The sequence below is a fragment of the Apostichopus japonicus genome, chromosome 12 (assembly GCF_037975245.1).
Source record: "Apostichopus japonicus isolate 1M-3 chromosome 12, ASM3797524v1, whole genome shotgun sequence".
In the NCBI taxonomy this organism is placed as follows: Eukaryota; Metazoa; Echinodermata; class Holothuroidea; order Aspidochirotida; family Stichopodidae; genus Apostichopus; species Apostichopus japonicus.
The window spans coordinates 1,975,759-1,999,900 of NC_092572.1; the positions used below are offsets into that span (position 1 = coordinate 1,975,759).

At 34.2% G+C, this 24,142-nt stretch overlaps 2 protein-coding genes and 1 long non-coding RNA gene across 4 annotated transcripts; 2 read left to right on the plus strand and 1 right to left on the minus strand.

Annotated features, from left to right (window-relative positions):
* Nucleotides 1-412: 412 nt before the first annotated feature.
* On the plus strand, nt 413-19,018 carry LOC139977304 (fibroblast growth factor receptor 1-like). The gene is made up of 8 exons (XM_071986590.1): nt 413-1,242; nt 1,467-1,577; nt 1,899-2,071; nt 2,301-2,420; nt 3,053-3,167; nt 3,884-3,977; nt 4,484-4,565; nt 18,893-19,018. Exons 1-8 carry the CDS (start codon nt 1,146-1,148, stop codon nt 19,016-19,018), a joined length of 918 nt encoding a protein of 305 aa, XP_071842691.1. The 5' UTR covers nt 413-1,145.
* Nucleotides 6,838-16,234, minus strand: LOC139977909 (uncharacterized). Of its 2 annotated transcripts, none has more exons than XM_071987635.1 (8): nt 16,128-16,234; nt 14,885-15,196; nt 14,136-14,363; nt 12,780-12,914; nt 10,627-11,789; nt 9,133-9,296; nt 8,781-8,848; nt 6,838-8,400 (listed from the first exon to the last, which is right to left on the minus strand). In XM_071987635.1, the coding sequence occupies exons 1-8, from the start codon at nt 16,168-16,170 to the stop codon at nt 8,309-8,311; spliced, it is 2,205 nt and encodes a 734-aa protein (XP_071843736.1). In that variant the 5' UTR covers nt 16,171-16,234; the 3' UTR covers nt 6,838-8,308. The 2 variants fall into 2 exon arrangements, with proteins under 2 accessions (XP_071843736.1, XP_071843735.1); XM_071987634.1 differs by having other exon boundaries at nt 14,136-14,468.
* On the plus strand, nt 16,290-18,301 carry LOC139977234 (uncharacterized). The gene is made up of 3 exons (XR_011796487.1): nt 16,290-16,359; nt 16,774-16,867; nt 18,217-18,301. It is a non-coding gene; the product is annotated as an uncharacterized lncRNA (long non-coding RNA).
* Nucleotides 19,019-24,142: the final 5,124 nt, after the last annotated feature.

Genomic DNA, 24,142 nt, shown 5'->3' on the forward strand with positions numbered 1-24,142 from the left:
GTCCTGTCAGTTTCTGAATTCGATTTACGTATTAATGGATTATAATACTATGATGAACGTTGATTTGATTTTAAGCACGATTTCATATGCAACAAAATAAGAAACAGATTGGGATTATCGAATAACATGCATTTGTTAAACTTCACATGTGGCTGCACTCTCTTTCAAATTCAACAATTCTAACAATAAATAATGGTGCACTTCAAAGTAAAAAAAAAAAAATGCTTTAATTTGTAAATTGTTAACAACTTGATGGTTTATTCTGGATGTCTAATGTGTATTTACTTATTTTTTCATAATCAAGTATCAAATACTTTATCACCATGAAAACAATTGAAATAGATATAAACTAGAAACTAAAGCAGTTGTATAAGATAAAACATCGACTTTATTATTTTTCAGTTAAACGAAAGAAGACATTGACAGAAGGGAGGTAAGCAATGTTCTTAATGTTCTTTACAACTGTATAACGGAACTGCCAAGCTTTAAACTAATCGACATACTGAATGTTAAACTTTATTCTAGTTAAGATAATTACAGATAATTGGCATTGATATTATGACAAGTAATGACATGGGTTATTGTGATACGAGGAAGTATTCATGTAAGTTCACGGTTATCGTCACTGATTTTTGTAGTAGGAAAGAATTACCAAAGATACCTGTTGACGAGGAAAACTCACAAAACTCCCACAATTCTGGAGGAAGTGAACCTAGTAAGTTAATTCAAAATATCGATAAGTAATTTAAATAAATCAATTAAAATGTAAAAACAGATTCATATTATTTATTACACATCGCAAGCACTAAACAAGAGATGCAGGTAACATTTGCCAACGAGAGTGTAGTCCGTATATCTATAGAAGGAAATTGATACAACTGTTCGATACTTATGTCATTGTGTTATACAGTCCACCAAGAGTAAATTGTTACTGAGGGTAATATGAAGCCACTGTGTATTAATAAATACTGAGTAATTAAAAGATACACTCTCAAATAGGTTATTTGTAGTACTATTTCGTGAGTAATTTGCATGTTTATCACTTTAAGATATTTTTGTTCTCTTTTGCAGATTATTATTCTACAGCTGATGTAATTTCAGGAAAAGATTCCCGGATTTTGAATGAGAATGATATTTCCATCATTATGAATATCAAGATAGGAAAAATCTACAAAAGATGGATGGGATCTATTCATCTTGCTAATGAGACCAATAAGTGTGTTGTAGTAACAACTCTAACAGGCTAGTAACATTATGTTATACAATTATTGTACTTATTTAGTTTCAGGGCCAAGGTCAGATATTATATAATACAACGTCTGTATCGATTTTTGTGTGCAACAACGGTAAATTGTTGGCAATGTGCCCCTTTAAAATATCAGTTAAAGATGAGAGGGGAATAAATGACATTGTATACCAGTCCTAACTATATATTGATTCGTGACTGTTTATGGTTCTGTTTCTAGAAACACTTTTTAGAAAGAAAGAAATTCATTGGGAGGGTTTCATCAGAAAATGTCTCGAATTACCAGTATCGAACCATCTAGCGAAGATCGAGGCTATATCTATACAAAGCAGTGAGTTGTTATTGTCCATATTTTATTAATCAAGTTATATATAGTATATTGTTAATCTATGTTAGTGGGATATAAACAAAGCGAAATAAAGTCTATACCCCAATATTTGTTCCGTTTTTAAAACTCCAAGTGTGACTATGTCCGCCAAGTGGAATAAAAAGAAAATGCAAATACCAATGATCTGATATGATCTTCTGGTCATAATATATATGTGAACAAGAAGCTTTATATGCAGGACATTCAACATATGTTTACGTATTTTACTATAAACACGTTTTCTTTAACGTACTTTCTTCTATTTTGTCTCTTGTATTGTTTAAGATAAACTGTTTCTTATCAGTGAACACCTCGTTTGTGAAAGTATGCACAAAGTCTTATCACGTGACACTAAAGATGAAAAGGACTTATACTGCTGTAGCTCATTATCAGTTCCTGACGTCATCAAACATATATCAGGAATTTTGGAAGGAATGGACATTATAAATACGTTCGGGGTAAGTAATAATAAAACCTTTGCATTCAATATGTAGCAACCTAACAACGTATTTTCATATAGCTGTCTGATTATTGAGTATTATCGGCATCGTCAATGTTTATTAAAACCTATCTTTCTGTATAAAAGATCATTTCTAAGTGAACAACGTGTTACAATTTTGTCTCAAATTACCCGTTTGTGCTTCTCCACACATGAATCTAACTTATTGTTTTTTCTTCTTCGTTTAGTTCCTTCACCCTGGCATAACAACGGAAAAGGTTTTGCTAACAAAAGGAGGGCAGGTCAAATTATTTGACTTCTGTCTGGCTCGCGATGCACCGAAAATAGCTGCTCTCAAGAAAGAAAAGGTAAAATGTACAATGTAATTATATATTAAATACAAGATTATGATAACATAATGTGTTTAACGGACAAAAAGATTATATCATCCAGTCAAAGCACAGTCAGCGTTATATCCTGGTGTAAGACACATCCGTACCCTTGAAAACTGTAAGCAAAAATGGCCTGAGGTTTTTCTTTGGAATAGTGCTACACGTTTAGGCTTGTGCGTTCAAACTTTATATCGATTTCTCAATGTTAAAACATTTTACAATTATCTGTGTCATATTAACTTATTATTGGTATAACGAGGTCTATGATGTACATATATAACAAAGAACAACATAAACACATTAATTTAGCCTTCAGCGGGATTGCTTTTTATTTCAAAGTGCCTCGATTAAATATTGAATAATAGTTTGCAATAATATGCATGACTTGTTTGCGTCTTTGTACTTAATGAAGTCAGAGCAACTTCTTCTTTATTACGCCTTACCATAATTTGATAAAGTTATCCACACACTCACTTTAACAATGTCACAATGTAATAATTAGTTTTAGAAAATAAAATGTCGCCCATTGCAGCAGCATTGTTTATCTTGCAGCTAATTTAATTGTGGTTTCATACAACATTTTTTTTCATATTTATTTTTTACATAAGATTCGTTCCGTGACTTTGAATCAATTCCCACCTGAAATGTTGATGTTAAATCAATATACGGAATCCAGTGACGTGTGGTCTACAGCAGTAGTAATATGGGAGATTATGAAAGCTGGTAAATCAAACTAAATTCTTATCAAAACTTAGGCAGTTGCATAAAGAGAAAGTATTGACACTTATTCAATGTTGTAGCATTAAATTAAACTGAATATACCCATGTCACATTTACAACAAAAGGTATCCGGTGATGTTCTTTACTGTAAATATACATGTGAATATAAAGACACCTTGCGATTTTTCACATGGGATACCGGGGATACCGTCGACTTGATACCGATTGTAATTTTTGTATAATTACAATTTTCCTTCACGGACGACTTAAAATAATGTATTCATCTTGGAATCAAATAATTAAGGACAATTTCTTGGTACTTGTTGAACCTCAAGCATTATGCAGTGTGTAGAAGCAATGTAGTGTTTTCGATTAATAGGGAGAATAATAGGGAGAGAAGTTATGACAAGTTAATCAGGAACAGAAAAGACGGATTATTGAGGTACTCATTAAGAAATATTTCCGTATTAGTTGTCTGTTTGAGATTACCTCTTAACTAATTAATCACATTATCAAGTATACCATACCAGTAGTTTGACTTTAACCGCAGCTCATTAGGTTTACTGATATTATCAAAACGTGTATATAAAATGTAAATTATAACATAGCTAGAGTATATCTAGTCCGCTGCCCGCTCCACATTTGATTTAGGAGGCATGGTTACTCTGGTGTTTGCTCAGTCTTCAGTATCAATGATTCTAAAAAACTACTTTTGTTAGGAATCCCACCATTTCCGGTTGACCGGGAAGTTAGATTTGACGAGGACATAATCAAACCATCAGTACCCTGGCCCGAGAAGTACTTACAGTTAAGGTTAGAAAGCATTATACCTCTTCCATAATCTAGTTTATTGCCAATATGACACTTTTAATATGTTATTATAACACAACAATATAGTAACCGCATAGTGTAAAACCGTTATACACCGTGTTCGAGTTTTGTATCTGGATGTAGAACTGGGAACATTTGGAAAAAGGATTATGGAACATAGGAAGAAGTTACTCAGTTATGTTCTTACATTTTGGTTTTACTAAGTGTATTATGCAATGCAGACAACATAGTACTTTAAGGAACACTGACTTTCTCCCATACAAAAAGATAAGTAAATGTTTTCATTGTCGATTATGATACAGATATGTAGTCCTTTTTTCAGTTGTGTTTTTCAGTTGTCGTTTTACTTAACCGATTGATAGCGCAAAACATTTAATAATGCCTTAATTCGTTTCAAGCATATGTAGTTTACAATGTATTAAGATCTACAAAGTAGATTCACATCTCGTTCATTCAATTTTTGTCGTCTATTTCTCAATTATTTACAGAGATAAAATCTTGTTCGATTGTTGGAATTATAACTGTTCTCTTCGACCTTCCATTCATCAATTGAGAGCAACATTCGTAGCTGTAAGTAACTCATTACTCATCTTTGGAACAAAATTTATAAATCATTCCATAACATGATGAGAAATAACAACAGTATGCGATACCGTCACACTTTGCTGAGTGGAGTGCTTTGCTCTTTGGAATATTTCAACTCAGCCTTTTTTGGTGCAAAAACGCAAAATGGACAAAGAAGGCACTTTAACTAATAATTACTTAAAACTTAATGTTAATTGATTTTATATCCTACAGTACGTACTGATATTATCCCTCAACAGATATTTGAGAAATTAATCACGGACAGTTTTTATGAGATACCGATACCTACGACGTATTTACCTATGAGAGCCCCTGATACCGCTCAACCTACTTATCCAGATCCAATCTACCATTCTGGAATGTAAACTGGGTGTTGCAGGAATCTGAAATTGGATGTCATTGCTGGACGGTACGGTATCTGGGGATCCCCAGATGCTGCGGGAGTTACCTACAAGAATATTATAGTTACTCCATATTATCATATTCGAACACCGTTGTTAACCCTTCAAGTAAGATCCAGCTGGCTGAGTTCATAATTGAACAAATCGTTTTGAATTTCGATAGATTTTTTACCATACAGATACACATTACGAAAGAATGGTAACCTTTTATGAATTTATGTATTTTGCAACAGCCGAGTTAGTGATGTCCATATGCCATAGCTAAATACATGTATTTTTGTTTCAATTAAAAATAGTCGGTGTAAATTTGCCGGGGCGGACACATTTTCTGTTTAATAATGTCGAAGGGGGCCGGGGGGGGGGGGTTGCGGGAACTGTTGCACCGTACGTAACTTCCTCCCATATGCAGAAGTGGCCCTTACAGAAAGCTGATGAGGTAATAAAGATATACGAGGTGACTCACCAAATGTCATTTCCGAAGTTTGTTGCGTTTATTTTACAATCTATGATTTCCTATAAATGTAATCAAGAAAATGTTGTATCTTTTAAAATTTCATTGCGTGATTAGTAAACCGCAAAAGTGTGGTCGGAGATGAGAAGTCAGCTTGTAGAAAAGGAATGTTATATTCTGTTACACATCACCTTTAACTTCAGATAAGTACTAGCACAATGCTTTTCTATAACTCTATCGAAGACAAACATTAAATAAAAAACTGGATTTGCGACTATTCCATACACGTTAAATCACGTGTCTGGTAAACGTTGAAAATCTCCATTATCCACAGGTAAGTTCATATTTATCATAGCAAATATTATGTTTTTTCCATAGAGTAGACTTACGAAGAAACAAATCGGAGCCAGATAAAAAATATAAAAAAAAAAACTTGAAAAGCCACTATTTTGGCATATGCATCTAGTCTTCTTACATTTGATCATTTATTTTTCATGCGAGACAGAATAGAACTAAGCTACATGTGCATGATGCACGGTGTACCATTATATGATCCTTTGCAACAAAATATCTAACCGCAATTATGATATTTACTGTAAAATTAATAAATCGAAATTTATCCTACGCCAAACGTATCCTAATGGAGTCACAGAGCGGTCATTCAGTTAGTATGTGGATTTACTTTTCTCACGTGAGGGAAGGGTCGACGGTTGTAGCAAAACTTGGAAAGAGTAGGATTTTTGACGATACTATTTGGTTTTTGAAAGAAAAAACATGTATTTCACATTGTTTTACATAATTTACCGTTGTATAAGCCTCCATGATGTAAACAGCACGAACAACATAATATGACATGTGAAATATGTAAACGACTTATAAGGATTACGAATTTGATTTAACATGAAACTTCACATGCAAAGCGTTCATACACTGAAGCTATTACAGGACAATATGTCATTCCCAAAAAAGATCCGTGATCAAAAGCGACCTTCCAAAACATCATCATGGGAAAAGCTGCCACAATAACCATGAAATAATCAAAAAGTGTATTCTATGTTTATTTGCGTTTATTCTATTTTCATACGAAATTAACGTTATTTGATTACTCCAAATATTAATGTGATGTTCGCTTCTGTCAACCAATGATATTATATTTTTAAGATACTGAAGAAGTTACCTGTTCAGAGACTACCGCATCATAACATCGAAACGACTACACACCAATAAGTATCAATTTTACTCATTACGTTTGCTGTTGTCCTCGAATATGAAATTAAACGAAAACTTGAAAAATAGAAATAATATTAACGAATAAGTTTGTGACGTCATATGGAAACTGCAAATGTAACTTACAACATAACAAATACGGTACAAAAACTAAGTGCTCTCAAACTCTCAAACTAAGGCAATCAATGGCGGTGAGAATATTCTTCATACACAATATGCACTAAAGATAACATGTAAGTAAAATATCGACAAGACATTTTCGCCGTGATCTTCAGACAATACCGGGCATGAAAAAAAACAAGACATGCTTTAGTGGCATGCTGGTTTCAGAACCCTAACCATTTTTTGTTGTCATGAGAACAAAACAAAACCTTAGTAGCATTACGTTGTATATGCATAGGCGAGGAGTATGAGAGGCTTGTTAGGTGAAGGTATGCCTTGGCCGCAATGGCCGCTCCTAAATTATACAGAGATAAAGATTCACAGGAATCTTTAAAAGATCAAAAGGACGTGTGGATAACAGAAAACGAAATTCGTCACAGCAGGATAGGGTAAGTATGCAGATAATTACATTTGTATTGAACGACCAAAATAAGACTCACAAAGGATGTAACTATAGACACACAAAAAATACGTGCACTAAAATAAGAAACATGCCAAAAATAAACCTATTTTCGTATTCTCTATGGTCTAATACACTTGACACACTCAGTTATTCACAACACATCACGACATGAAGTCTACATATATCACTGCGATCCTTTCAATTATTCATTTATATTTAGAAAATGAAAAAAAGAAGGATACTCCCTCATATTGACATTTCATAATCCTCAACATATCTAATGAGCCAATTGAATAGAATATTTTACATTCAGTACTACCGCATACATATGATGTATAGTGACTAAACATGTTTTCATCATCAAAGGTCACTGCACTTTCTGTAATCATAGCAGTTAATTTATACTGCTCATACAACTTAGTAGAATATACGTGATCATGGTAACATAATTCTCCACCAAATTAAGTTATTTATTGTATAAGGTTAGGTATGAAAAATTCTAACATAATAATAAAGAAAGTGATTATATGTTCATCAAAATGATATAGTGCTAAATGCACAATCTTAGTGTATGCTATCAAAATGCCGCTTAATGAAGATATGTCAGATAGGTTCTGGCTTAGTCTTACAATTGATTTATGGATTTAATCATCGACAGTTCATAACCACTAACATTGAACATATTGAATAATTAATATCATGATCCTCGTTAAACTCGGATCTGGTATAATTTTACACTTACGTACTCATTCCTTGGGTACAATCATCCGATGTACATATCGGATGCATTGAAAGATGTACCTCAATTGTTTTATTCCTACACAGTCGAAAGTTGTGTTTACTTGTATTAAGATTTAATTGGTGAAGGATTCATCAAACAGATGTGTATCCAACCGGTTTGGTTAGCATAACTTCAGTGAAACAAGAGGCTATTTTCTTAACAAATTTTTCACTGTTTGACACTGCATCTTAAATGTGATTTATATGATTTGTTGTTTTTGTTTTGGTCTCGTGACCTTTACGAAACAAATATGCTGCGTGTCGCTCTTTTCCATGTTTAATTATGTTGTTTCTCTTGTAGGTGCTATACTTCACTTGTCGCTGTTGTCATTTTATTATTCCACTCTCCATCTTCGGATAATCGTTCGAAAGTATTACTTTCATTTGTGCGTAACACTGCCAAGTAAAATAAAACATTCATTATTAAAATAGCTGATATTACATATGATATAGCACATTATTTCATGCAAAAAACTGAATTCAATCTTTTAAAAAACAACTGAAGATTTTCAATTATAATACCTGTTTTGTACTGCTTTTATTATTTCATTATAAATATGAAGTGGTCATCGATAATCACTTTGTTTCCAAAGATTATACAGAGACTTAATTGTTAACGGAAGCAAAAACATTTAATTGGTGTTGCCCACAATTGACAAGGTGCATTATGAAATTGTTTTAATATTTTAATAACGAAGGATAACATGCTAATTAGGTTCCTCCACATCGTTTAACTTTTTTCTTAAGGTGCTTAAAATGTATAAACTCGATATTACCTTCTAAATTACCAATATTCTGTAGTTCGTCTTTAGAAAAATTTTCTGGAACTTTGCTGTTATGAAACCTTTTAGAAAGAAAAGGTAAACAGTTCTATGAATTTATACAGGCCGACTTTCTAACTTATGTATCGCATTTGGTACTCTTTATACTTCATAAAAATGTAGTTTTGGATGACTTCAGAAAGGGCATCAACATATATCAATATAGATGTTTATGATTGTTTAAGGGGTGAAAAACAATTAACACCTAGAAATGTCTCATGGGTACTAACGCTACACAACACTGTAGAGAAAAGCGAAGTGTCCAAAACACATGTGGAGAAAGCAGATAGGATTAAAATCTACTTACTCTATTGTTATCTTCATCTGTTGAAAAGTTCTTATGACAGCTTTGAATTGATCTTTTTCTGCTAAATTAACCCCGTGAAAGACAAGCCGTTCGTAGATGGTTGGTAAATTGCTCAATTGAACAATTGGGAAGTCTCCATGTATCTCCAAAGAACCAATCGTGATCTGTTGGTATAAAATAAAATTAAACAATGAATTTTTTTTTGTTTCGGCATTACGTTATTATATTAAAAAACAGTATTTTCGCCGTTCGAGTTGATTGTGATGTATTTTGAGGCACAAAAAAAAGAGTTTGTGAGGCTCAAATGCATTCCCATGCGGCAGATCTGACAACAGGGATACTTGGCGTGTGATGGGTTCGGAAAAAAAAACTTCGAATAAAACTGAAAGATATGTGATAACTATGTCTGCATTTGAACGCACACTCTTCAATATGAGAGGGAAAATGTTATGAAACTGCTTATCTTTAACGCGCTAAGCCTGTACATGTGAATATAGAAATGATAGATAGGTAGTATCGATCATAGCAAGATCTTCATGGTAACCCAGCATGTGTCCCTGCTGAGGGGAACATAATGAGGCTGATACGGCCAAGTTAACGCCATGTATGGCAACAGGGACGAGTTTCTTACATAGATATGCAACGATTTGACTGAGGACTTAAGCATATCGATCACACAATTTAAGAACTGGATAATTATATTTTATTTGAAACTTCTCTCTGAAAAGTTGTAAATTTCACTAATTTTGCTTGCTTTCTAATCCACATGGTTGTTTATTCTAACTATGAACAATAGTTGGTAACGATAAAGTTGCAACATATCTATCTCACAAGCAAGAGGAAACAGTGGTTCACATTTATAGCACACTATTCAGTGTACTTTGATATCTTTCTAATACAAATAAGACTCCTAAAACGTTTCTTTCATAAACAAATTGACAAATTTGACGTAGTTCGTTTTTTTATAACTACCAATCTATATATGGCGTTTGATTTTACTTTAATAATTTTTGTTTCAGAATTAATACCGTGTCACAGTGTATTAAATAATCTATTTCTTATCTGAAATAGTGTAGTTCGAAATTTTGGAATTTCAATCTGACAACCAAACAAAGTCACCAAAATGTAACAAAATGAAACTAATGCAAATTTGAATACTTCAGCGATATTAGAAATAGCAGCACAATTCACGAAACTCCGCCTACCTGTTTTAGAAATTTAAGTTCAACGCACCTTATGCCCTAATCTGCCACGTGAAAAAACTTCTGGTGATGGCTTGTTGATGTTCAAATATATCTCAAAGGGGAGGGAAACCCCATTCAACATACAATCCTACCCATACCGGCAGTCCGTGACTTTAGGTTATTACTTTATAATACAATGTATAATTCAGGATATATATCGCAAAAGTTATTCACAAGGATGCTTAAGTATAATCTATATAAATAAAACAATACTTGCATTTTCTCTTTTCATAAATATAATAATCCTTACCTTTGTCTCTTTACAACTCTTCAACAAGTGTAGAATTGCCTCCTGGTGATACTCATCTGGCATGTGCCTGAACAGTAACTTCTTCATGTGTAACATGTTAGCGTATTTCCTGTACTCCTCCTCATCATGTGTCCCTACTTCCAGCAAACATGCTAATAGATCAAAGTTACCAGATTTTACAAGAGTCTCCGTGCTTTGCGTCTTCTCTGTACTAAACCGGAACAAATGATCCGCCAGTGGTTTGTTATCTTCATTGCAGTTATTTAAGTAAATAGAGGCAAAGAACCTTGCAATTAATGGAGATCTAGAAAGATAATCACTCCATCCATCGGTAATTATATCTTCCATATGAGTTTTCCAAGCATTCGATATATCTTCTGAATGTTTGGCATTCAAGGGTCTTTCCTCAGGATCAACGTCTTTGCCTTTTTCTTCGTGTTGTTTTTTTTCCAAACGTACATGTTTTTGCTTCTCTTTGTCATTCTGTTTACTTTCTTTTAGTTGCCTAAATCTTTTGAAGAACAAATTTCTGTGTGACTCAGTAAACCCGACCACGTCTACCCTTGTGTAAGTTGTGTTCATAATTTTTACGTAATGGTCGAGTTTACGGGAAGTGACCCAAATGTTCATCTTGCTAAAGTCAGCAACATCACCCTCTAATACCTGCTTTATAGTTAATCTCCTCCCCTTGCCATCATTTGTTACAGTATTATGAAGCCTTGACCAATTGCTAATTCCATCTAACATCACAATGCTCTTTTTTCTTTGAAGTTCTAAAATAATTCTGTTAGCTTCTGCCGCAGACTTTTTGCGTCCCAAAAATGTCATGAGTTCCTCCAATATGCAAGCATCTTTTGGAACATTCTCAAGTTGAAAATAGATCAGAATATAATCTTTAAAAATTTCTCCTTTGCTCCATTTTCTTGACATATCCCGAAATAAATGTGATTTGCCAATACCAGGCTCGCCAACAAATAATACTCGGTTACCCTGGTCGCCCTTGGATAATGCAGCAATCAGTTCATCGGCATTATTCACACGTGATATTTCGTTGTTTGTGTATGTTATCGTGTACTGACAGTCACTACAATAACTGTTTATTGAAGAGATATCTGTCAATTCTTCCAACAACGTCTTCTGTTTAACTTCTTTCAACAGGGTTCCTATCGAGAAAGAATATGAGAAAGACGATTATTTCAAATGTTTATGTAATTTATTTCCATCAATTTATTTCCAAAAATTGGTTTTGAATTTACATTCAGCTGCTTCAATAATATCTAAAAGGTACAACTATTATTTACTGTCAACCCTTTCACAATTATGAAGAAAAAGCGAGGTTGTTATTTCTGTAATAACAATAGTCTCTTAAATGTCGACGTATGATGTAACATGTGATGCAAACAAAATTTTGCAAAAAGAGCATCCGTCACATTCACCTATCACTTGCAAAGTACGACAATAAGTTTTTTTTTGTTTACATTGTTCCAAAACGTTACGAAATATTCAACCATTTCCATACAATTGATCGTCAATCACCAAAGTTTCTCACATGTGAGAAAACACGCTATACTCTTACACTCCCTCTTACAGGACTACATTGATATATAAAAAATAACAACGTACACCTTACTTCACGTTACTAAAATGAGGGTTGTGCTCTTGGCCAAATATATAATTGTCGATATGTCCTGTTGTAAAAACATGCTACCTTGAAGGAAACTATATTGTCGAGCTTCATTGTAACCCCATGAAAGAGGGTACATTGAAAAAAGATCAAAACATGGTATTTGCTGAATTATCGAGTAACACTAATATGAATCATAACATAACTAATGTATCTTCTTGTCAAGATGATGTGTTGGACACTAAACTTGTTATCACGTCAAAAAACACGACATGTGTTAACTTGTCAAAACTGACATGGCACCTTAACACAATGTATCAATTAGTCGACATGCCGTGTCGCGTATACTAAGAAGGTAAATCTACAGCACTCTTTTTCCCTTCAGAGCCTCCATTAATAACCGTGTACATTGATGTCACTAAAATGAAGGAGAACTGCATGTTTTTTTCTTTGCAGATGCAATTAACAAAATTCAAAATGAATCTTCAAAGTATATACAACTTCATAAGGAAAACTAATTTACATATACCTTTCCATCCACCGTGGCGACGATGAAGCTTGTAGCAAAATACGGCGAGGCTAAGAGTTAATATCCCTGAAGCACACGTTAATATTACTAGCGTTGAAGAGCTGATCGGCTTTGTGTTGTCTTCATCGCAGCTCTCTGAAAAAGGATCCATGTTTTTGGTAAGTACATTGGACGAATCCCTTGAAAATAAATGACTACAAGTTTATTAACACCCCCAAATTTCATAAAGTCAACAAGTTATCTGGTTAGTACAACATTTGGTTTGTAAGTTCTCAGCTATGTATTGAACCCTTGCGACTACCTCACCTACAGTGTTCTACTCGGAAGTCAAGAAGGTACGTAAGTATCAACTCAGGGATGACGTGTACTCACGAATGTACCTACCTTGTCTATCGCACCGCTAGTTATGAATCTTTTCAGGATGAAAAGGTGTCAAGAAGAAGGACTTCATCCGAATAATATTTAATAAGTACGCTTTGCAGCTGCATGTCATCACTCAGATTGTTCTGACAAAATGCGCCATGTTTTAAAGAAATGTCACCTGTTTTGTGTACATGTTTCTTTGACATTAACATAAGTTTCACATAATTTCGCGTATAGACAAAATAACATAATACGGACCTCCTTTCAGGACATCTAAACCAATGTAACAAGTATACATATTTGTACAAATGGGGAAACGACAGCATAAACGAGTAAGTCATGCTAAATGAGCAATGCATCGCGTATTAAAGCGTGCACCGTGTACGGCATATCTTCTTACAATTTCGAGTGGGTATATCCACCCTACAAGGTATTGAAAGGCTGTCCCGGTTTTATTATGCAAAATATGTGTTGTGTTGACAAGTGGGTCAAGGTAATCATATCTCGTCTTTCACTACATAGAATTAGATATGAACTCTCAATAGCTGTGTTTATGTAAGATGTAGTGTGTAATTTGAATTTTGAAAGAAGCTTTCCAATTGACATATTTGATATAGTTAGTTCGATTCTCTCGTAAACGTAATAAAGGTTGGTTAACTTACTATGAAAAAGTTAAGCCCATCCCAAAGTTCCCATCCATCACCATATTCTATAGGTTTAGTCGTTAGAATGATTTAGAGAGTTATGCGGCATCGATATATATCCATTTTAAACAATTTTTTGATAAAGCTTTTGCATAGCGTTTATAGCCGATACCAAACAGCTGTCATTCTTGGCGACTGCAGTACGTTTCCCTTGATTTAAGAGTAGTTACTGTTAACAAATTTTCATGTTTGAAATGGAAACACGTTTTTTTTCTTCAAACTAATCAGTTTTATCGTAAAGTCTCAATCATTTTATTAATGAAAAACCGCAAACAACATTCATTCTTACCGGACCGTACTTGAACTGTTGTATTTCCAATTGTCAATAGTTTGTGGTCGTAGAAAACAGAACAATTAAAGGTAATATATTCTGCACATGTTAATTCGAAGAGAATAGTAGTAGATATTTCCCAGGTATCCGTTGTAAGAGTCTTGATCGCTGATGATGCCGTCTCGGTGTAGTTAATATTATCTCCTTCGACATTCCAATACAAAGTAACATTCGGGCGTACCTGTTCTATATAACAAGTTAAAGTGGTTGGGACCTTTGATTTAATTGTTACGGTACATTCATCGCAGCTACGGCAAGACTGAACGATAGCGCATGGAGGCGTCGGTGTAACTTTAATAAAATAAATATGAAACATAGAATGATTATTCTTAGTGGGTTGTGCAGCTAGATTTAATTAAAATAAATACTTCTAATAATCACAATGAATGTGGGGGAACAGCGTAAATCTAACTTTAAAGGAAGATATTGTTAAAGGCCACGTTATGTCATCAGACCTCGATCTCAACTTCTTAAAGTTCAGTTTTAACGTGAATGAAGTTATGTAAAGACTAGTTACTTCAAAATTATATAAGCGCCTAAATCTTAATTCTCAAAGTATAAAAAGGACTTAAAGATCAAACAACATTTTTACGACGAACATAATAATTGTAATACATTTCCACTTGACTAATGTAACATTGAAATTAAGGAAATAAGGTTATTGTCATCATGCAGACTCCAAATAACAAGTCTAAGAACATACTCACCTGTTATTAAAACTGAAATAGACCGTCTCCATATTGTGCCATTCTCAAAAATTACAGCAAATGTATATATGGCCTCGTGTTCCAGCTTAGCATTGATAATTTTCATGTTTCCTTCAGAGGTGATGTCATAATGGTCATCGTCATATTTCTCCCCACCTTTTACACCATTCTCTAATCTAAGGATTGGTTGAGTGTGGGATGCTGAACCCTTGTACCAATAGTATTTTTGCACGTTACCGACAATCATGCAGTATATGGTTTCTGTATCCATTCTTTCGACGCTCTGCCTCAAAGGACAATTTTGGCCAAAACCTGTAGGTAAAGTAATGAGATCATTTTAAAATTATCTAGTGGGTTTAAACAATGTTGCTTATAGCAGTAGGAATGAAAAAACTTAACTTCCATGGACATACTAACGATCAATTAAGTATCTTCTACTTACCGTTTGTGCATTAAGATGTGATTCAGTTCAGAATAAACACATATCTACTCATTTCAAGCAGAGTAACAGTTGTATAAAGGTCATATGTCTGCTATTGGGGTTTCATGAAATAAATTTTTACATAAGATATTACTATTTACAACACTTAAAATGTTTCCTACATGTTTAATATGCTTAAAACTTTCCACTAGCACGTATTATTATTATTTAGTAAAAATACTGTGGGCCACTTCCTTCCGTATGGTCATGGAAAAGTGATGAATGCATATTTGACAAAGATTAAGGAATAAATTACTGTCGCCAATGTTTCTGATATCTCGCGAATATTAAGTTGTCACGAAGGAAGCAACGCATTGGAAGTCTGTCATATGTATAGCATAAGAATTTAGAGTGCAAAGGTTATAACAGCCACACTTTGACGTCTACATGTGTTTGATGTAACTGTGTACTAACATTGTGTATTTGTACATAAATTTATTGTTTCTTTTACACCTGTAGTGATATAGCTATATGTGTCTATACGTCGAAGTAATGTCAAACCATAACAACGTCCCTCAATTGTAATCATTCTATGAAATCACATGAGCTTAACACACATAGGGTTAGACTACAGTTCAATCTTCTATAATTACACAATTGATAATTAGTCATCAAATGTAAATTGTAGTACCAGTAAACATCATAAAAGTGAACAATTTCCCTAATACATACTACGAAATGAAGAGTTCCGTTAATGGGCGGGTTCAATTACAGGCACTCAACGGGCTTATCATGTAATGTACAATGTTGCATCTTCATTACCTTGCTCCAGAAGGATGAATAACACGAAAACTGACCAAACCATTATAAAGACGAAGTGTCAGATGATGTCTGAAATAGGAAATAACAATATGTTAGCCATAATAAATATATGAAATGACAAGGTTATTTCAGCCATTTGGTAAAACGTGTTTCCACGTTGATTTGAATCAGTATACAGAATCCAGTGACGTGTGGTCTACAGCAGTGGTAATATGGGAGATTATGGCAGCAGGTAAGAAAGAATTACAAGTCGAAACAACTCTAAAATAATAATAATAATTCAAAAACATTGTTTGGTTGGTCTAATATTTATATTATCAGTAAATTGAAATAAATATATTAACTTTCAAGTCAGCCTCAAGATACATTTTCTACAAAGATACTTCAATCATATAGGATTCGCAATATATGCAATTATTTTAATTTTCAGTGATACTGATTGATAAGAAAAGAAATTAAGAGCAAAAGTAATGAGCTATCAAATAAAATAAAAAAAACGCTTAGTAGACCCACATAGTAAATCTATTGCACTAACGAACCGATCATATATGGTAAACTGTGTTATAATATTAACCAATTCAGTGCATTCTACTTATATATTACATGTTGTACATATAAATATTATGAATGTTTCCACCTTTATTAGGAAACCCACCATTTCCAGTCGACCAGGAAGTTAGATTTAACAAGGAAACGGTCACACCATTAGTACCCTGGCCGGAGAAGTACTTACAGATAAAGTTAAGACCCAATCTTGAAACTTGTCAAATTATCGCTTTCCAAAATACTTGATTGCAACAGGACGTGCAATGTATCATTTGAAACAAATATTGGCATATTGTGTATTGCAGCTGTATATAAAATCACGATGACTGTGTTAATGCGAGCACGCGTATAACCTACTGAGCTGAATATATTCATTAATTTGACTTTATTATACATCGAAGATAATACATTTACTTTGAGTAGTGCTTTCATTTTGCGAGTTATCCTAGTTTTTAGTAGTGCATGGGAGCTGCCATTTCGTAAACCAGTGATGTCATATACCACTAGATCTGATATATCTTACTTTCTTTCATATTTCAAAGGAAACTGTTATGACATTTTAATTCTCATTTCATTCAATTATTTGTTTATTCACAACTTTACAAGAGAGACAAAAAGTATATATATAAATCGATTACAAGCTGTGAAAGTAAGTGCATTAAAAACCATGGTGGACTTAAAAAAAAATAACGTAGTCCCTTGTGCGAAAAGAAACATAAAAAGTACTACATTTAAAAATAACCGACCTTTCCCCACTAATACTAATCTCACACCGGTCCCAAAACTAAGTTTTGTTCATGCAGTTTGTCATGAGCAACTATCAGTAACAACAGTATCGGTAACAACAAATAAATTCAAGAATGTAGCAGCACTTTGACGTAAACAGTTCCTAATAAATTTACTTTAATATGTCATGGTATTTAACTTATTACATTGTCTTGTACAATGGTAATGACAACTAGAAAATGAAGCAAACAATTGTTGAAAGAGTAAGTAACTAAGTTATGACACGATCAAAAACCAAAAGTTGTCATGATACCAATGCCTGAATTGTATCATATTAAGAGGCTCAATATGTTACATTAAGTATTTAAAAACCCAACTCAATTTTAGAAAATAAACAATGTAATAAGCCAAGAATAACGTAAGCACTTGAGGACATGTGGCTCGGTGATGTCATACTTTGCTTGATCAACCCTTCTGTATACTGTGTGATAGAACATTCAATTTCTGTGACATATATCTAATGGAGCAAGTTCTTCTTAGCTGCCTGTGGAAGGTGATAGGCACAGTTTATCCCTAACACCTATACTAATAACAATTGTTGCGTTGGTGTGTCCACTTATTTATTTGCCATTTGGTATTTGAAATCATAGATTTACTTTAACAAATAATAGCGTAAAGTCAACTCTTGAGAATACCTAGCCGAAAAAATGATACCGGAAATATAAATTAAGCAATGCGTTGATTCGTTTTACATGAAGAATTAAAACTAGATTACAATGTCTGATTCAGTTATTGGATATTTCTCCATTATATTTAGAAATAAAATCTTGTTTGATTGCTGGAATCATAACTCTTCTCTCCGACCTTCTATTCATCATTTGAGGGAGACGTTCGTTGCTGTAAGTACCCCAGTAGTACCCCATTACTCATCTTTAGAATAGTTATGACAAAACAGGTAATATATTTGGTTCATGGCGTTTTGAGGTTTTTTAGTATATTGATTTGAGTGTTCAGCATTCAGTTCAGGTATGTATACCTGAACTTTGACAAGGAGTTACTCACTGCAATGTTACAATATGTCATATACTGGATGTGTTGTAAGGAAATGTTAAAGTACTAAATTAAAATGCAAATCTTCAACTTTACTTCACGAGCGGTTCCTCCTTTTTTTAACTGGTTCTCGGACCTTTATGCGTGCCAAATAAACTATCAGCCACGGTCCTTGTGTTAGTGTGAGTGTATTATGTCTTACAAGTTCTTTATAACGTACTTTGAGAGACGTGTTCCTATGCATCTTGTTTGCAAATATCTGACAATGATCTCCTAATAACCACATTGTGAGTCATAGAAACCGTTTTGTTTACATTTTGTATCATACCAATCAGAACAACTCATGTACCTTTGAGATATATTGTATATATAGCATTATAAATACTATGAATATGTTGCCAGCAACCCAAAAAAAAAAACACATATATATTTTCTGTTAACAGATATTTGAGAAATTAATCGCGGACAGTTCTTACGAGATACCAATACCTACGACGTATTTACCTATGAGAGCCCCTCGTACCGCTCAACCTACCTATGCAGAACACATATACCATGCTGGAGTGTGAATTGCAGTAAACTAGGCTTTGTAGATCATTGGTGAGCGTTACTATACCCAAACAGCCCCGAAACCTGTTAGAGTTACTTGCTCGGAAGATTAATGTACTGGGAAGTAGACCCAGGTGTACCTGGTTCTGTCATACATTTCATGTTACCTTGACCACCTCGGATGCTTTTTGCTACATATGAAGACATCTTTCGTGCAGTACAGTTGAATGGGGGTGTTGTTTCATAACAACTTCCTGGTTGAATTACATGCAAAGATGTCCTCACTGTTATCAACATAAGCGTAACAATGACAGACATTTGTCATGTCATGCTTTATATGTGTTGAGTAACACGGAAAAATAATTATTAATTCATACTAGTATGACATTTTAATAAACATGGAACTATTTGTACCTAAACATTAACAATGTCTACGTTATTCCTACTAGATTTGCGACAACTAGCTGTTGAAGTGAATTATATCAAGTCAGTGTGATTAGCTAATCTTTCTCATAGGAATGATGAGATATTGCAGTTCATTCGCCAGTTGGGTCATTTACAGCTATGTCGGTTGCCACCTGACAACCTGCTTTCGGGGTCAAACATGGTTGGGCTCTGGAATTCAATGACTAAAGGGAGGGGTCAAACGTGTCCGTGTGTATATGTTTGGTGGGCGTGTGTAAGTGTGTCAGCAAGCAGTATAATGGAAGACTATATCTCCAGAAGAACACAATAAATGTATTTTATACTTGGTATGCTTTTATCAGTCAGAGGTAGTATATGATCATGGTTGTTTTTGGTGGAGGTCGTATATTTAATGCATTTCTAACTGTTATAGCATTGTCCCATGTGGTATAATACATCATGGTTGTAGTGTGCAAGTACATATTACCCCAGCATCATAACATTGATTATTGAGGATGGTTTCAACAGATAGAAATCAGTGAAATATAACTTGTGATATAAATATTAATAGGCTAACAGCTAATGTTGGTAATTTGTAAAAGTATGGTGTATGGTGCCTGACCCTACCCCTTCATCGGTAGACTATCTATAGGAAATGGAAGTAACACAGCATGTGTCACTGATTACCGCTCTGTACTAGTAGCATAGACTAACCTTAAGGTCCTCAAATAGTCCATGACGATCTCCTCTTCCCATATCATCAACCACCATATAGTCCGTGGATGGAATACATGTCACCAAACTTGAGTATTATTTCATTCCTCATTGTTGTCCCAAGTGCTGTAAGAGGGTTACACTAACTTCCTCACTTAGTAAAAAAGTATATGTTGCCATAATTTTCATATCTGTAATTATTAAAATAAATTATTTGGTATTCGTAATTTGCTCAGTGAACACTTCAAACGGTACCTTACTGCAGCCTTTACAATAGTTACAGTCCCCCTAAGTGTTGTTTACATATTGTATATCCTAATAGTCATATGCAGGTATGTGGAAAAGGAAATACTTCATAGTCCTGAATATCTCAGAAACATGAACCAGATACAAAAAATAGCATAATTTGAAAGTAAATGTACATTTCCTTTAATATATGGTTTTCAGCGCATACTAGAATATTGTACCAAATACCATAGAACTGTATTATTATTATTTAAGGGCATGTTCATGTTTTTTTTTTTACTATTTAAGTTGATATTTTGGAGAACATTTAAAATTACACAAGCGGGTTAAAATGACTCGGATTAAGATGAATTCAGACTTGAGCCAGAGTCCAGTCAAGTCTGTTCTAATGTACTATGATGATCACTTATCGATAAAAAAATGTTTTCTTTATAATCATACTCAATATTATTTGTCATTTACAATTTGCTGCAGTAATATCAGCTATTCAAGACAAATCTGTATTGCAGTCATGTATATACAGATGTTGAATTTTCTATAGGCCTTTACACCAAATGTCCTTGTGATTGTCCATCTGGGGAAAATCGTACCTCTGCCGCTGGACACGATCAGTGACTTATGATATAACACCGGAACAAATTCCACAAGGATGAATATTTTGCTTTGCACCCTTGGCATAACATATATCACTCATGCGAAGTTATTTGACTACCCCTCCCATTTAACAATACATTTGGGGAAAACTATATGTTATTAGCATTGTTTGGTCCCTCACACTTTGAAAGTATGTTATCAGAAGCGAAAAGGTGCCGTCCAACATTTCAATAGCCCCCCCCCCACACACACACATCAGCGCGCCCAAATTTACAGTACTCACTGATTCAGTATTGAGATCCCCATTCTCACATACGTACAGCAATGTGTCCACAAAATGCGGTCCACAGTGGAGTAGTACCGTAAACAATCTAGGGCGCACCTACTACCTCCACGTTTTTGTTTTCGGATGATTCTCTCATCAGAGACGAACTCTTATCAGGTTAGGCACCCCATCCTATCCCTACCCCAGACGCGTTCCCTTCGACACCATTCCAGGTTTTCAGGGGCCAGTAGCCTCCACTCTGGGGCAAACTATTTCAACAGAAGAACCAATAAAAATCAGTGACATATAGATAAAAACGTCACAAAATGGAAGCTTAGGCGCCGTACGGTCCATCACCCGAATCACGTATTCGACACAGTAACTACTGCGTAAACTGATAAAATAGATCAACTTACGGGACATCACTTTTGTAATTCATGGAACCTTTGTGTGCATTAAGGGACCAAACTCAGTGACCTGTTACTTTTAAGAAGTTACGTGAAGTTTTGTTTTTATGAGTAAAAAGCAGACATCGTGGACTACCACTGCAGCCGATTTGTAGTATGTTTAGTTTGAGAGAGGGGTTTGAATGTAACATTAAGCATATTGCCATAAATGCCTAGACCCAAGCTTTGGAAGTGGTCGTTTGGACATATTTGAGTCGCCGTCATTTCTTGTATGTAATAGGTATGACTTGAAATGTCTTATCATGATTAAAGATACGCTTAGATGTTATCACTGCAATTTGCAAGAATAACGCTTTCGCGAACATGATATAGTAACACAGTATAATAGCACGTTTCCCTAAATTTGAGAAACACACTGGGTTGAGGGGCAAATTTAAAGAAAACATTACTCTAAAAATAAAGATGCTATCATAGTACAAGTATTTTTTTTAATAGAAAAACACCGCTATCGCCCTAAATGTTACTTTTTGATATGTTACCCGAAGTTTTGTACCAAAGAGTTCATTCACATAGGGCGACATGTATATGTGTAATTGATCAATTAGTTAATTCAATTATTTGGTATGAATTTTGCAAAGGGATTTGTACATAAAGCACGCATACTGAATTCCCAACAATGGTCTAGTGTGGCAAAATAACATTAAATCGACAATGTCGCCCGAAGTGTTATTTTATGCCATACCGCCTCAAATTGTGTGTAAAGAGTTAAATTCACTTATGGCGACATGTAATTATTTTGTTAATTAAATTCATTTGTTTATGTTATTTTTAAAAGGATTTTTAATTGATCAATTAGTTAATTCAATTATTTGGTATGAATTTTGCAAAGGGATTTGTACATAAAGCACGCATACTGAATTCCCAACAATGGTCTAGTGTGGCAAAATAACATTAAATCGACAATGTCGCCCGAAGTGTTATTTTATGCCATACCGCCTCAAATTGTGTGTAAAGAGTTAAATTCACTTATGGCGACATGTAATTATTTTGTTAATTAAATTCATTTGTTTATGTTATTTTTAAAAGGATTTTTATTAAAAGCACCCGTACTGGAATTTACATTAAATCGCCAATGTCGCCCTAAATGTTTTTTTTTTTCTTTTTTAAACTGTATATCCCAATGGTATAATGCAAAATATGAATCACCAAGAGCGTTGCGTTGCCAAGACATAGTACAGTTATGCATGCAAGATTAATATATTGTCATTGCAATGCTCGGGACTTGCTCTACTTGAACTTTGGATTCAAAGCTGAATATAAAGCTTGTTGGGTGGTAAACTTATATTAGCAAATACCATGTGGAACACATTGTGGGCTAGAAGTAACCCCAAAATAACCTTTTTTTAAGAGTTAAATAATCATATATAAACGGTTTTAGGACAAAGAAGGTATTACGTATTACTTGAAACCTAGCTTTTGTTTTAATAATAAGTGTCGTTGTTATCAGTTTATTTGGGTACTTCACATTTGATACTGAAATGACAGATCAAGATTTCATATGATATGCGTCATTCATCGATTGGTCAACCACTGTGCGTCATGTTCGTGGCCACAGTTCATTGATGAACATATTTATGAATAGAATGGGAAACGATTTCATCGACACCTGGCTAGATTAGATTACGTGCGAAGAAATCATTACTCTGTTCAAGACAGTAACTCGAATGCACCAAATTAGGAAAAAACATTTGCAGTGTCAGTGTAAGCAGTATGATGCTTCTTTCATTTAAAGCGACTGGCCATGTTTTCAGTTCAAGATCTTCGATCTATAAAATGAAGTCAGCATTTGAAAATGTTCCAACGTGCGCAACTTTCTTGACAAACGACAACAGTTCTGTTTTTAGCCGGAATTTATATTGTAGACTTCATTTCATTTATGTACTTGTTTTATCACAACTTTCAGGTGATAATTTTAAGCTTATATCAAGCAACAAAAATACAAAGAGTTGTAAAAGGAAGTGCTCTAAAAAACCTCCCGACCCCTGCCTGACTTTCTCATCTTTCCCTATTCATAACTCCCAGCTATAACCCACCCGCTCATTCAAAACCTTCCATCCCTACTCCCACCCAAAATTCGGTTGAAACCTTTGACTTGCAACAATACAGTCGTTTAGTTTTTATTCTCGCGTAGCAGCGAAGTTGGCTAAATTGATCATAATTTATGTGTATTGCGTCACTTTGTACAGTAGTGTGCTATCGATGGAAAACAACTTTCTCTCTCCAGACCCTCTCAATATGTATTTGGGAGTCAGTAAATTATTGTTATTTCCATTCGTGTGAATCGACAAGTGTATTCATTTCCCATCAAAACTACGTTTGAATACATTTACCAATGAACGATTATGCTTTTACAGTCTGAAAAGAGTTTGTCAGTCTTGGATAAAATGAAAGCAATACTTGAAAGTAATGTGCTTAGCCGACAAATCTTGAAGCGACTGATATAAGAGGCTTAG